This window comes from Bufo gargarizans, chromosome 3, assembly GCF_014858855.1.
Source record: "Bufo gargarizans isolate SCDJY-AF-19 chromosome 3, ASM1485885v1, whole genome shotgun sequence".
NCBI lineage: Eukaryota > Metazoa > Chordata > Amphibia > Anura > Bufonidae > Bufo > Bufo gargarizans.
This window is the reverse complement of record NC_058082.1, coordinates 392,902,603-392,918,263: the sequence shown is the minus strand read 5'-3', so window position 1 is coordinate 392,918,263 and position 15,661 is coordinate 392,902,603. Positions and strand designations below refer to the sequence as shown.

Sequence of the window (15,661 nt, the reverse complement as noted above, 5' to 3'; positions counted from 1 at the left end):
CAATGTTTTCACTGACACAATAGAAAACTGATCCGTTCTCCATTAACTTTCAATGGAGTTCATGAAGGATCCATCTTGGCTATGTTACAGACAATACAAACGGATCCGTTAATGACAGATGCATGCGGTTGTATTATTGTAACGGATCCGTTTTTGCAGATCCATGACGGATCCGCCCAAAACTCGTGTGTGAAACTAGTCTAAAATAACGGATTTGTGACGGATACGCTTTGTTTTGCATTAAAGTCAATGAGTGACGGATTGTAACGGATTGCTTTGTATGTGATCCGTTATGCAATTCGTTTTTCTGTTCCTTTATCTGAGCATGCTCAAATGAAATGTGAAATAAAATTATAAATAAATAATGGATCCGTTTCAAAAACAAAGAATAACGGAAAGCGAACTGTTACATTGTGTCCATTGTTTAAACAGATCTGTTTTGTCAGTCGTTAAAAAGACAGAAAATATGCTTTCTGTTTGTGTCTGTTGGTTTTCCATTATTTATTAACTTTCCATAATTTTGAACGGATTACAAATATAGCGGAAAGCCTAGCGATGATATGAACGAAGCCTTATTTAAACATTCCACGAGTGGTGAAAGGTCGTCCTAAATGGGGCTTGTAGGGTGGGGTACAATGTGTTATTTAAGAGGCAGAATGGTGTATAAAAAAAAATTAAAAATTACATTTCTCACCTCTCAGATCCGCCAGTGGTTTGACGCTTTCCCTCTCGACGCCTTGCATGTGACACTACAGCCAATGACTGGCCACAGTGGTGCAGTTTAATAAAAATCACATAAGCAGGTAAGTATGGATCTTCTGTTTCAGAGGGAATGTTGCTGGCACATGATGAAAAATAATTCTTCCTGGGAAAAACCCTTTAAAGTACCAACTGACAGTTATTAACCCAGGATGTCAGAAAAGATAGGACGGGAATGCAGTCGGAAGCCTTCACTTTGAAAACTGAGACACTGTCTAGCTGCAATAAGTAGGCTGAGTACCAACACTGCCCTAGAACATTCTGTCCGTGTGATTGATACGTGATAACAATAAAGTTTTTCTTGTTGCAGGGCTATCAATTCGCTTTCTCAGATTCGCCACGCAGCGTGTCACGTCGGTCCGGGTGCAAGAACTAGCTATTTCATTAACCATTATTTTAAAAAAAATGAACTTGTAATTACGTTAAGCTGCCTCACAGTCACGGGACCGCACAACGCTAATGACAGACACTGGAGGCTATAGAATCTGCTGACTGCTACGGAAGTGCTCGCATACTAAAAGCCGAGGGCGGGGTCCGTTTACTGTTTACGACAGTGGCGAAGATACTGTTACATGCACGAGCTGCGAAAAGTGGTTTGAGATGGCGCGTCTGGTAGCAGTTTGCAGGGACGGAGACGAGGAGTTTCCTTTCGGTAGAAGGCAGATCCCTCTGTACATCGATGACACGTTGACAGTGAGTGTTATGTGCCTCTTCCGTACTGTGGGAAGCTTCTTCTCTACTTTGCCTGCGCTATCTGGGCAAAGGTTAATTTAGTTAGTACAAGTTGTTCGCCTGCCGCCTAGGCCTCAGCGGACTCCAGGAAGTTCTGTGCAGTGATTGCTCCGGCTCTCTTCCCGCACACAGGAGACGAGAAGTGTCTGACGTGTCCTGCGGGAAAACGGAGCCGGTACCGCATGCAGACAAGTCCGCTGCTGCAAGTGCTGGGAGCTTGTACTCTCTGCCCTCTCATAAAGGGCGCCCTTTCTGTCCGGATAATGTGTAGTCACGTACAGTGTGATCAAAATTAGAGAACACACAATTTCTGAAACGTCAAGGTCATAGTGTAGTCCTATGTGAATATGAATACATGAGGAAAATAGCAGTATTTTAAGATTATTTCATAAATTGTCAGGCACTCAATCAAATAGAACCACTGGCATTATATAACTAATTTTGGGACCTACTAAAAGGAGTGACAGTGGAATGCCCGTAGAGAATAATGGAAAGGTAATATTTGAATTGGAGACAAAACCATTTGACTTGTCTAATAATTATTTAGCAGGTTTACTCTCCAAGTTCAGTGGGATTATTTAATGTTCAGATTAAAGTGGAATTATCACCTTTTTCTGCAGAATGACACAAAGTAATGCCCGTAGACTATAATGGGAAGTAAACTCTGAGCTCATTTCCAGGTAAATCTGTTTTATGTAGGACATTAACCTTTACCGCAAGTGTTCCCATGATAATCCCACTTAATCTCAATTTTAAATATGACACTGAACTTGAAGAGTAAGGCTCCTTTCACACGGGCGAGTTTTCCGCATGGGTGCAATGCATGAGGTGAACGCATTGCACCCGCACTGAATCCGGACCCATTCATTTCTACGGGGCTGTGCACATGAGCGGTGATTTTCACCATCACTTGTGCGTTGCGTGAAAATCACTGCATGCTTCTATTTTGTGTGTTTTTCACGCAACGCAGGCCCCATAGAAATGAATGGGGCTGCGTGAAAATAGCAAGCAAGTGCGAATGCAGTGCAATTTTTCACGCACTGTTGCTAGGAGACGATCGGGATGGGGACCCGATCATTATTATTTTTCCTTTTATAATATGGTTATGAGGGAAAATAATAGCATTCTTAATACAGATTGCATAGTACAAAGGGCTGGAGGGGTTAAAAAATAGAACCTTAATCCACTTGATTGCGCAGCTGGCATCTCTTCTTTCTTCAGGATATGGGTAAAGGACCTCTGATGACGTCACTGCACTCATCACATGGTCCATCATATGATCCATCGCCATGGTAAAGATTATGTGATGGATCATGTGATGATCGCAGTGACGTCATCCCAGGTCCTGTGAAGACAGAAGAGAAGCCGGCGGCACGATCAAGTGGATTAAGGTGAGTTAAATTATTTATTTATTTTTTTAACCCCTCCAGCCCTATTGTACTATGCATTCTGTATTAAGAATGCTATTTTCCCTTATAACCATGTTATAAGCAAAAATAATGCAATCCACAGAAGTTCGGGTTTGGTGTTCTGTAAAGAAGTTTGGGTACCAAACATGCCGATTTTTCTCACTCGTGTGCATAGCGCATTACAATGTTTTGCACTCGCGCTGAAAAAGTGCGCATTTTCCCAAAACGCACCCGCATCTTATCCGGGCAAAAAAAACATGACGGCCATGTGAAAGAGGCCTAAGGGTACAGGCACACGTTCAGGATTCATGTGCGGAGCATCCGCACTGAAATCCACAGGCGTTCACAGGCAAATCTGTGCGGTCAATCGGCATCAATTAGTGCAGATTTGCATGCGAATTCGGTACATGCGAATTTTACTAAGTGAATGAAGAAAATCCGGTCAGTAAAATTAAAATAAATTGATATGCTGTTGATTTTAAAATCTGCACCGCAGGTCAAAAGCCGCGCGGAAAAAATCTGCATCGTGTGCACTGATAATTTCAGATTCTCATAAATTAAAATGTACATGACCTACAGTGCGGATTTTCTGTGCGCAAATCCGCGCAGAAAATCCGCATGCAATCCTGATCGTGTGCTTTTAGCCTAAACCTGCTACAGATTTATTTGATATGTTGAATGGTTCAGGCATCAAGTCACGTTTTACTTCCCATTATAGCCTATGGGCATTCCATCACCTTTGCATTCTATAGAAAATGGTTATAATCGAAGGTAATTTTCATTTTACAATATGCTACTCTACCCAGGGAACACTTGCGGTAAAGGTTAATATCCTACATAACACAGATTTACCTGCAAATGAGCTCATAGTTTACTTTCCATTACGCTGGGTTCAGACCTGAGCGTTCTGAAACGAGCGCTCTGTATGCGCGATTGTACGGGCGTTTACAATCGCGCATACAGAGACTGGCGTTCACACATTGTCGCGCGTTCTCGAATTTCTATGTGCGGGAACGAGCGACAAACGCCCAAAAAAAAGCTCAAGCACTTGTTTGAGCGTCGGGCGTTTTACAGCGCGATCGTACGCGCTGTAAAACGCCCAGGTGAGAACCATTCCCATAGGGAATCATTGGTTCTTGCCTGTTTTGCGTTTTGCAAACCCGGCAAACCCGGTGTGAACCCAGCCTTATAGTCTATTCCTTTGTGTCATTCTGCAGAAAACAGTGATAATTCCACTTAATCTGAACATTAAATAATCCTACTGAACTTGGAGAGTAAGGGCTCTTTCACACTTGCGCTTTTCTTTTCTGGCATAGAGTTCCGTAGTCAGGGCTCTATGCTGGAAAAATCCTGATCAGGATTAGAGAAATCTGTTGCATCAGGATGTCTTCAGTTCAGGACCGGAACGTTTTTTAGCCGGAGAAAATACCGCAGCATGCTGCGCTTTTTGCTCAGGTCAAAAATCCTGAACACTTGCCGCGTCGACGGATCCAGAATAATAGCCCATTGAAATGTATTATTCCGGATCCGTCCTAACATCTTCAGTTGTTACGACGGATCCGGAAGTTGCGCCTGTGCCAAGAAATAGGAAGGGCTTGGCTGGCGCGAAAAGAGACTGATCCGGAAATCCCGAAGCCAACATCGTTTTTTTGTACGGATCCGGCCCCCGGAAAAAAACATTGATGTTGGATTCAGGATTTCCGTATCGGTATTTTAACAAAAAAGCCGGAAAGACGCATCCGGAAAGAAAGAAATTATGCGTTCTTGCGCGTTTTTCCAGATCCGGCGTGTAATTCCGGCAAATGGAGTACACGACGGATCTGGACAACGCAAGTGACGGGGACCTTCCGACGTGTCCCCGACTGGCGCTCCCACTGTAAGATTCGCCTCTGATCTGATCATCAGGACGATTCAATGTCATGGGCAGTGAAGGAGTATTTACTATTAGCAGTTCCTGCGCAGCATCGCTTACATTGAATTTATTCCAGATATCAATGTACTATCGCAGTGTGATCTATCTTAGACATTCTGGCAGCCAGCCTGGCCGCCTCCTCATTCATATTTTTGGGACATTGATGATACTCTAGCAAAATTTTAGATCTGTATTTACATATTTATGATCCCATATGTGGTTAACCTACACATGTGGGAGGATGTATAGGACATTATGGGCGCACAGGACTCGCACATTCCTGGATGGATACGTCAGTATTTATGAATAAAAGCTGTTATATATCATTGGTATAGCTATCATTAATACGGCTGTGATGTCCTGGGATTCGCTGCCCATGACATTGAATCGCCCTGATAATCGGATCAGAGGTGAATCTGACAGCGGGAGCGCCGACCGGGAATGCGTCGTAAGATCCCCATGACAACAGGCCCGCCCCCCTGTGCGTCACGTCTGCCTAGAGGCAGGAGCAGGGAGCTGGAATAAATCATTAAAGCCGCCAGTTATATTGACCCCCACCTGAAGCAAAAGGAGGAGACCTGGCTATGCAACCCCATTTAGTATTTTTAGTTATTACCTTTACCCAATTCATTTTCAAATTGACCTAAATAAAAGTTATATTTTATCTTTTGATAAGGCACACTCAGTTTATACTAAATAGTACATTTATATTGCTATCGAGACTCCTCAGCTAATGCCAAGTGTAATTTGTTTGCAGTCAATAAAGATTTTTAATGATCCATAACACTAGTCCCAGTTGGTTCCAATATATAATTGTCCGTCCCTTGAATTTGAATACCGAAGGCATGGTGGTGGGATTCAGGGATGGCAGAGGTACCCAGGGATGGTGGTGGGATGCAGTAATGTACTGCTGTGTGTTGAAAAAGGGGTAGTCTTATACGGCGAGTATATCCCAAACTCTATATTTTAAGTGTAAAAGTTGGGGGTTGTCTTATATGCCCAGTCGTCTTATACGCCGGCATATACGGTATGTCAAATGGGTTTGTCTCTAATTCAAATAGTACATTTCAATTATTCTCTATGGGCATTCCACTCTGGTCCATTATTCTCTATCGGTATTCCACTTATAAAATAACGTATGCGAACATGCCCTAAAAATAAGGTAAAAAAGGAATTAAACCCCAAAAGGCAGATATGCAATTAAAATGAATATACAATTAATAAAATATAATATAACATCAAGGTGGTGACATCTAATAGATCATTGTGTTGAAGTATCAATATTTAATAAATTGGTAAATGGTCCAGTGGAACTTGGAAGGGGAACTGCCTTCAAAAAAGTGGTACAGGTTGGTGAAACCGCCGAGAGAGGTATATTATCTGGTTTACCAGTGTCTTGTGGGACGCTAAATTAGACAACCATTGATAGATGTGTTATCATAATGCCGTTGTATTACCTCTCCTTGGCTATATTTGAACTTTCAATGTGATGTCGACCTATTAGTCCTAGACTAAATATTATCTAGTCATACGACACTATTATTTGTTGATATGAGCATTATGGTGATATAACAGAAATTACCTTATGAGTCGAAGACCTGTTGGATCAAAATCCAAACATTATTAATTTTTCCCCCTTCTTTTACGAAGTTCAAGAGACATTGGTTATCTTAAGGGAAGGCTGATTACCAAATATACTGGCAGAATTCCAAGATTTTAATACTTATCCTAAATATTGCATTCCTTACTGGACCATTTACCAATTTATTCAATCATTATTATTATTATTATTATTATTATTTTTTTTTTTTACGGCACATAAAATATTAGATGTTACCTTGATGTTATATTATTATTTTAATTGTATATTTATTTTAATTGCATATCTGCCTTTTTGGGTTTAATTCCTCTTTGACCTCCATTATTTTTTATGGCATGTTCGTATACGCTATTTTATCGGAATAAAAATTGGTTATATAATTCTAGAGGTTCTATTTGAGTGCCTGTCAATTTTGTAATGTTATTTTAGTTATTGGATTAGGGTGAATCTTTTTTATTAAAAGCACCTTTCCATAGAACTTAGAGGGGCCGTGAGCCACCCTAATATATTGTTTACATTATTTCATAAATTGTATTTATTAGGCACAGAATAAAAATGTAAATGGTATAATTGAAAAAGAACATTGATCAAAATGGAGAACACTTTCAGATACCTGCAAGTTATTGGTGTAAGGCTACTTTGACACTGGCGTTTTGGTTTTCTGTTTGAGATTTGTTCAGGGCTCACAAGCGGTCAAAAACTGATCAGTTTTGCCCTAATGCATTCTGAATGGAAAAGGATCCGCTCAGAATGCATCAGTTTGCCTCCAAGCAGTCTCCATTCTGCTTTTGGAGGCAGACACCAAAATGCTTCCTGCAGCGTTTTGCTGTCCGCTTGACGAAACTGAGCCAAACGGATCCGTCCTGGCACACAACGTAAGTCAATGGGGATGGATTCGTTTTCTCTGACACAATCTGGCACAATAGAAAAGGGATCTGACCTCCTGTGCTTCAGTCATTGCTGTTCTCTAAGGGTCCATTCACACATCCGTGTGTGTGTTTTGCGGATCCGCAAAACACAAACTGCAATGTGCGTTCCACATTTTGCGGACGGCACATCGCCGGCACTAATAGAATATGCCTATTCTTGTCCGCTATTGCGGACAAGAATGTCATGTTCTATTCATTTCTATGTGGACCCATATAAATGAATGGGTCCGCAATTCCGTTCCACAAAATGCGGAACGGAATTGCGGATGTGTGAATGGAGCCTTATTATGATCATCAGATTTTATATGTTGATATATTTTGGTTATTTTGAAAAACACTGTTCTACTAGCATGCTGTACCGCTTACAAAAAAAAAAAAGATCCTTAAAATGAATATCAATGTAGATTACATTATTTCTGAAAAAAATCAAATGTTCATAAATTGTTCTCTAATTTTGATCGCCAGTGTCGAGCTTGTGACCTGGAGGACACCTTACAGATTGTCCCAGCCCCTCATTGGCTATAAAGGCTGTGTTCACATGACCTTGACACATGGCCCAATGACTCCTGGTTTCAGAGCAGTGACAGTCTGTGTGTGTTCACATTGCGGGGACTGGTCGACATGGTCTAATTTGTCTGTTTTCATAAAAGTCAAGGTCGCTTGTAAATTTTGGGGATTTCACACTAGCATTAGAAGAATCTGGCAGGCAGTTCTGTTGCCGGAACTGCCTGCTGGATCCAGAAATCCATATGTGAACGGATATTAGTCTGATGCGAATCAGTCTGACAAATGCATTGCAATACCGGATCCCTCTCTCCGGTATTTATCATTTTAACAGATTTAAAGGTCCGTGTATGTGCAGACCGGGAAACCGGATCCAGTCTTCTGGAACACTTGCTACCCGATACGGCATTTAATACATTTCAATGGAAATTAATGCCGGATCCGGCAATCGGGTAAGTTTTCCGGAATCTTGGCCAGAGAAAATGCTGCAGCATGCTGCAGTATTTTCTCCGGCCAAAATGCCATAAGAGGGTCTGAACTGAAGACCTCCTGATGCCATTCTGAGATTGTTTTTTTTCGTCACATATTGTACTTCATGACACTGGTAAAATGGAGTAAAAAAAAAATCATTTTTATTTATAAAAAAAATGCCAAATTAGCAAATTTCCAAGTTTTAATTTCTCTACTTCTATAATACATAGAAAAAAAAAAAGACCAAGGGTGTCCAAATGACAGATGGAAAACAGTGTCCACCTAGTATAACCACAGGGGACACCCGTAGTTGTAATTCGGTACTAGCTCCCGAGTGAAATAAGCGAAAAGACAAGAAAACGGAGCTCATAGTACCAAAAAGTAAAAATATATTTTATTTAGTTATGACATGATTAAGATATACATATAAATAAATGATATGCCATTAAAAAGTGAATGGGAGCAGAAAAAGACCACCACCCTGGGATAGCACACGTATCAGTTGTGAAAAATATGTATGTTGATCAATGGAATGAGTGGTGCAATGACCGACCAATGACCAAAGAAAAGTATGATAACCTTCACACAGGTGAGTCAGCAGTCAAAATGAACCCACATGGTAAAAAAGCAGCTGTGGGGTAGCGTCATCCTGGGTGACATAGCACACAGTCTTTTTCAGGTGAGTCTCCGTCCTCTTTTTACCCATATGGCATTTGACACAGGCTATATCTTATACCTGGTCTTCACTGTGGTTTGTTTATCTATCATGCTGCACTTGCAACTCAAACCCTGCTTTTTTGCCATGTGGGTTCATTTTGACTGCTGACTCACCTGTGTATTAAAGATGACATTTCACTAGAATAAAACATCTAAACTAACTATACAGACATGGAGAGCGGCGCCCATGGATCTCCCTGCTCTTACTGTTATACCTGGGCGCCGGTCCGTTTTCCCGGTATAGCCTCCGGTATCTTCATAGTTAGGCTCCACCCAGGGGAACCTGCCAGCGTCTCCTTCTCCCATGCTGTAGCGTTGGCCAATCGCAGCGCTCAGCTCATAGCCTGAGAGGCTTTTTTTCCCCCCTCAATTAACCCTTTAATCACCCCTTTGATCTCCCCTGTCAATCACTAGTGAAAGGAAAAAAGTGATCAGTGTAAACTGTCACTTTTTTTTTTTTTTTCACTGGTATTGACCGTTAGGTTTTAGGATAGTTTAGGCCCCTTGGTTAGGTAGTTTAGGGATCAGTTAGCGCCCAGCCCACCGCACCGCAGTCCCTTATTCGCTGATTAGCGTATTGCTAATCAGCATTTGAACTTTTATAGTATCTGTAAGTGATCTGGGGCTGGCGCTGTCGGATACGTGGTGAGGCATACACCAGCAGTGCAGCCCTCCCTGGACCTAGTACCAGCACTGCCATACAACATGGTGAAGTGGCGAGCACCAGAAGGGCAGTTGAAGCTGATACGGTGGCACGTGCAGTAGTTACCCCATCGCAGCCCCCGCACAGACAGGCCCGTAGACCCCCTAGAATCCCTGAGGTGCTGGCAAATCCTGATTGGCAGTCCCCAACTTCAGCCGCACCTGTAGTTCCCCCTTTCACCTCCCAGTCTGGAGTTCGGGTTGAGACAGCTTGGATCTGTTCGGCCCTGGGATTTTTTTTTTAGCTGTTCTTGACTGCGGAGCTCTTGGACATAGTCGTGGCAGAAACAAACCGGTATGCCGCACAACTTATAACCGCCAACCCAGGAAGCTATTATGCCTAGCCTTTCCGATGGAAACCAGTCCAAGTTTCCGAAATTAAAACTTTTCTGGGCCTTTTCCTCAACATGGGTCTAACCAAAAAGCATGAATTTCGGTCATATTGGTCCACGAACCCAATTCATCACATGCCCATGTTCTCTGCTGCTATGTCCAGGGCACGTTTTGAGGCCATCCTGCGTTTCCTGCACTTTAGCGACAACACCACCTCCCGTCCCAGAGGCCACCCAGCTTTTGACCGGCTCCACAAAATTTGGCCCCTCATAGACCATTTCAACCTGAAATTTGCAGATTTGTATACCCCATAGCAAAACATCTGCGTAGACGAGTCCCTGATACATTTTACCGGGCGCCTTGGCTTCAAACAATACATCCCAAGCAAGCGCGCCCGGTATGGGGTCAAATTGTATAAGCTCTGTGAAAGGGCCACAGGCTATACCCACAAATTTCGGATCTATGAGGGAAAAGATCAGACCCTGGAGCCGGTCGGTTGCCCTGACTACCTGGGGAGCAGTGGGAAGACAGTCTGGGATTTGGTGTCACCCTTATTCAGCAAGGGGTACCATCTTTATGTGGACAATTTCTACACAAGTGTGGCCCTCTTCAGGCATTTGTTTCTAGAACAGATTGGCTGCTGTGGCACCGCGCGAACTAGTCGCGCGGGCTTCCCACGACGGCTCGTTACCACCCGTCTTGCAAGGGGGGAGAGGGCTGCCTTGTGTAACGAAGAACTGCTCGTGGTGAAATGGAGAGACAAGCGTGACGTTTACATGCTCTCCTCCATTCACGCAGACACGACAATCCAAATTGAGCGAGCAACCCGTGTCATTGAAAAGCCCCTCTCAGTCCACGACTATAACCGTCACATGGGAGGGGTGGACTTCAATGACCAGATGTTGTCTCCGTATTTAGTTTCCTGCAGAACCAGACGCTGGTATAAGGTGTCTGTATATTTGATTCAATTGGCTCTGTACAATAGTTTTGTTCTCTACAGTAAGGCTGGGAGAACTGGATCCTTCCTCAAATTTCAGGAAGAGATCTGCACTTTGCACTTTGCACATTGCACATTGTCCCATGGGGAAGGAGAGGTTTGTCCTATAAAGGTAAAAAAAAAAAAAAAAAAAAAATCGCCAGTAAGCAAAAAGGTTAATGTTCTGTTCAAAAGTTAATACAATTATTGTGTTGCGGCCTGGTTTTCTTCTTTTTTTTTTTTTTTTTTTTTTTAAACCTTCTAGGTGGACCAACCGATCGACTAGCTGCAGCACTGATTTATTCATCCACATCGATTGATGTGAATGGAGAAATCGGCGCATACGAGCTAAGTGGGTATGGATGTTGGGCGGAGCTCCTATGTCCTGGCAGACTCCTTTCCCCTTTTTTTTTGGCAGAGATTTTTTTTTCATCCACATTGATCGATGCGAATGAAGAAATCTGTGCCGTTCATTTCTTTTCTTTCAGCCCATAGGGTGAACAGAAAAAAAAATCTCATTACCTGTATGCTCAATATAAGGAGAATAGCAGAAACTCCTAATGCTGGCCATACATGTAATGATTGCGGAGACCCTCAAATGCCAGGGCAGTACAAACGCCCCACAAATGACCCCATTTTGGAAAGAAGACACCCCAAGGTATTCGCTGAGGGGCATATTGAGTCCATGAAAGATTGAAATTTTTGTCCCAAGTTAGCGGTGAGACTTTGTGAGAAATAAATAAATCAATTAACGCTAACTTATGCCAAAAAAAAAATTCTATGAACTCACCAGGCCCTGGGGGTCTTCTTTCCAAAGTGGGGTCACATGTGGGGTATTTATACTGCCCTGGCTTTTTAGGGGCCCTAAAGCGTGAGAAGAAGTCTGGGATCCAAATGTCTAAAAATGCCCTCCTAAAAGGAATTTGGGCACCTTTGTGCATCTAGGCTGCAAAAAAGTGTCACACATGTGGTATCGCCGTACTCGGGAGAAGTTGGGGAATGTGTTTTGGGGTGTCATTTTACATATACCCATGCTGGTTGAGATAAATATCTTGGTCAAATGCCAACTTTGTATAAAAAAATGGGAAAAGTTGTCTTTTGCCAAGATATTTCTCTCGCCCAGCATGGGTATATGTAAAATGACACCCCAAAACACATTCCCCAACTTCTCCTGAGTACGGCGATACCAGATGTGTGACACTTTATTGCAGCCTAGGTGGGCAAAGGGGCACACATTCCAAAGAGCACCTTTTGGATTTCACCGGTCATTTTTTTTTTTTTCAGATTTTGATTGCAAACTACTTCTCACGCATATGGGCCCTAAAATGCCAGGGCAGTATAACTACCCCACAAGTGACCCCATTTTAGAAAGAAGACACCCCAAGGTATTTTGTGATGGGCATAGTGAGTTCGTGGAAGTTTTTATTTTTTGTCACAAGTTAGTGGAATATGAGACTTTGTAAGAAGCAAAATCATCATTTTCCGCTAACTTGTGACAAAAAATAAAAAGTTCTATGAACTCGCTATGCCCATCAGCGAATACCTTAGGGTGTCTACTTTCCGAAATGGGGTCATTTGTGAGGTGTTTGTACTGTCTGGGCATTGTAGAACCTCAGGAAACATGACAGGTGCTCAGAAAGTCTGCTTCAAAAAGCGGAAATTCACATTTTTGTACCATAGTTTGTAAACGCTATAACTTTTACCCAAACCATTTTATTTTTTTATTTTTTTGCCCAAACATTATTTTTTTTATCAAAGATATGTAGAACAATAAATTTAGCGAAAAATTTATATATGGATGTCGTATTTTTTGCAAAATTTTACAACTGAAAGTGAAAAATTTCGATTAATAACCAAAAAAGTTAAAATGTCAGCAGCAATGAAATACCACCAAATGAAAGCTCTATTAGTGAGAAGAAAAGGAGGTAAAATTCATTTGGGTGGTAAGTTGCATGACCGAGCAATAAACGGTGAAAGTAGTGTAGTGCAGAAGTGTAAAAAGTGGCCTGGTCATTAAGGGGGTTTCAGCTAGGGAAGTTGAAGTGGTTAAGTATGCCAAGCTCCGAATAATGAAAAAGAAAGGAAATTGCATGTCTCTTAAAGTATCTCGAGATGACTGAACCCTGGAGGAGATCCTCTAGACCAGTGTTTTCCAACCAGTGTGCCTCCAGCTGTTGCAAAACTACAACTCCCAGCATGCCCGGACAGTCTTTGGTTGTGCGGGCATGCTGGGAGTTGTAGTTTTGCAACAGCTGGAGGCACACTGGTTGGGAAACACTGCTCTAGACTTTGTGCAGTTTGCCATGAAGAACAAAGGTGATCGTCTAATTTTTCATTTTAACCCATTCTTTCCACTAACAAAGCAAGGGTTAACAGCCAAACAAGACTGTATCTTTATTGCCCTGACTCTGCCGTTTACAGAAATGCCCCATATGACCGTAAACTACTGTACGGCCACACAGCGGGGCGTAGAGTGAAAGGTGCGCTGTTTGGTTTTTGGAAGGCAGATTTTGCTGGACTGGTTTATTTACACCATGTCCCATTTGAAGCCCCCTGATGCACCCCTAGAGTAGAAACTCCCTAAAAGTGACCATCTAAGAAACTACACCCCTCAAGGTATTAAAAACTGATTTTACAAACTTTGTTAACCCTTTAGGTGTTGCACAAGATTTAATAGAAAATAGAGATACAGTTTCAAATTGTCACTTTTTTGGCAGATTTTCCTTTTTTTTTTTCTCCAAGTAACAAAGCAAGGGTTAACAGCCAAACAAAACTCAATATTTATGGCCCTGATTCTGCAGTTTACAGAAACTCCTCATATGTGGTTGTAAACCGCTGTACGGGCACACGGCAGGGCACAGAAGGAAAGGAATGCCATACGGTTTTTGGAAGGCAGATTTTGCTGGACTGTTTTTTTTTTACACCAAGTCCTATTTGAAGCTCCCCTGATGCACCCCTAGAGTAGAAACTCCAAAAAGGTGACCCCATTTTAGAAACTACGGGATAGGGTGGCAGTTTTGATGGTACTAGTTTAGGGTACATATGATTTTTGGTTGCTCTATATTACACTTTTTGTGCAGCAAGGTAACAAGAAATGACTTTTTTGGCACTTTTTTTTTTTAATTTATTTATTATTTACAACATTAATCTGAAAGGTTAGATCATGTAGTACTTTTTTATAGAGCATGTTGTCACGGACGCGGCGATTGCCTAAAATGTATACAATTCTTTTTTATTTATGTAAGTTTTACACAATGATTTCATTAAAAAAAAAAAAAAAAGTTTGTCTCCATAGCCTAAGAGCCATAGTTTTTTCAGTTAAGTAGGGTCCCCTTTTTTTGCGGGATGAGATGGCTGTTTTATTGGCACTATTTTGGGGTGCATATGACTTTTTGATCGCTTGCTATTGCACTTTTTGTGACGTAAGATGACAAAAAAATGGCTTTTTTTTTTTGTCATATTCCGTACGGACCGCTGTATGGAAAGGGTTAAACGGCTGACATCCATTCACAGATGTCAGCCGTTTATACCAGAGTGTCAGCAATGTGCTGACACTCTGGTATACCATTGTACACCAACGATTATTCTGCGGGAGGCAGGCGGGGGATCGCAATCCCGCCTCCTGCACCGCCCGCAACCCCCCCTGCACCTCCCACTGGGCTAAAATCATTCAGGGGGGCGGGGGTGTGTGATAAATAAATATATATTTGCGGCATACTATAGTTTCTGATCGCCGCAGTCAGGGACCGCGGGGATCAGAAATCGCAACAAACCTCAGGATGACCCCTCCCCAGCGATTGACAGGATGCCGGCTGAATGATTTCAGCCGGCATCCTGTGCGGATTAACCCCCGGGGCGCCGCAATCTCACTTTAACCGCCTCCGGACCGCCTAACGCAGATGTGCGGTCCGGAGGCGGCAGCCCTGCGCACGACGACGCATATACGCGTCATCTCGCGAGGGCCGGGATTTCCTGTGAACGCGCGCACACAGGCGCGCGCGCTCACAGGAACGAAAGGTAAGCGAGTGGATCTCCAGCCTGCCAGCGGCGATCGTTCGCTGGCAGGCTGGAGATCCGAATTTTTTAACCCCTAACAGGTATATTAGACGCTGTTTTGATAACAGCGTCTAATATACCTCCTACCTGGTCCTCTGGTGGTCCCTTTTGTTAGGATCGACCACCAGAGGACACGGGTAGGTCAGTAAAGTCGCACCAAACACTACACTACACTACACTACACCCCCCCCCCCGTCACTTATTAACCCTTTATGAACCCCTGATCACCCCATATAAACTCCCTGATCACCCCCCTGTCATTGATCACCCCCCTGTCAGGCTCCGTTCAGACGTCCGTATGATTTTTACGGATCCACGGATACATGGATCGGATCCGCAAAACACATGCGGACGTCTGAATGGAGCCTTACAGGGGGGGTGATGATCAATGACAGGCGGGTGATCACCCATATACACTCCCTGATCACCCCCTGTCATTGATAACCCCCCTGTAAGGCTCCATTCAGACGTCCGCATGTGTTTTGCGGATCCGATCCATGTATCCGTAAAAATCATACAGACGTCTGAATGGAGCCTTACAGGGGGGTGATCAATGACAGG

General features: G+C 42.9%; 1 protein-coding gene across 2 annotated transcripts in view; it reads left to right on the top strand.

Annotated features, from left to right (window-relative positions):
* The first annotated feature begins 1,184 nt into the window (after positions 1 to 1,184).
* GGNBP2 (gametogenetin binding protein 2) overlaps positions 1,185 to 15,661 on the top strand; it is a 333,171-nt gene continuing 318,694 nt past the window's right edge. The window contains exon 1 of one of the 2 annotated variants that reach the window (XM_044288263.1): positions 1,185 to 1,452. In XM_044288263.1, the coding sequence (XP_044144198.1) occupies positions 1,360 to 1,452 (93 nt within the window). In that variant the 5' untranslated portion in view covers positions 1,185 to 1,359. The remainder of the gene's footprint in view (positions 1,453 to 15,661) is intronic. The other variant, XM_044288262.1, reaches the window with a different exon arrangement.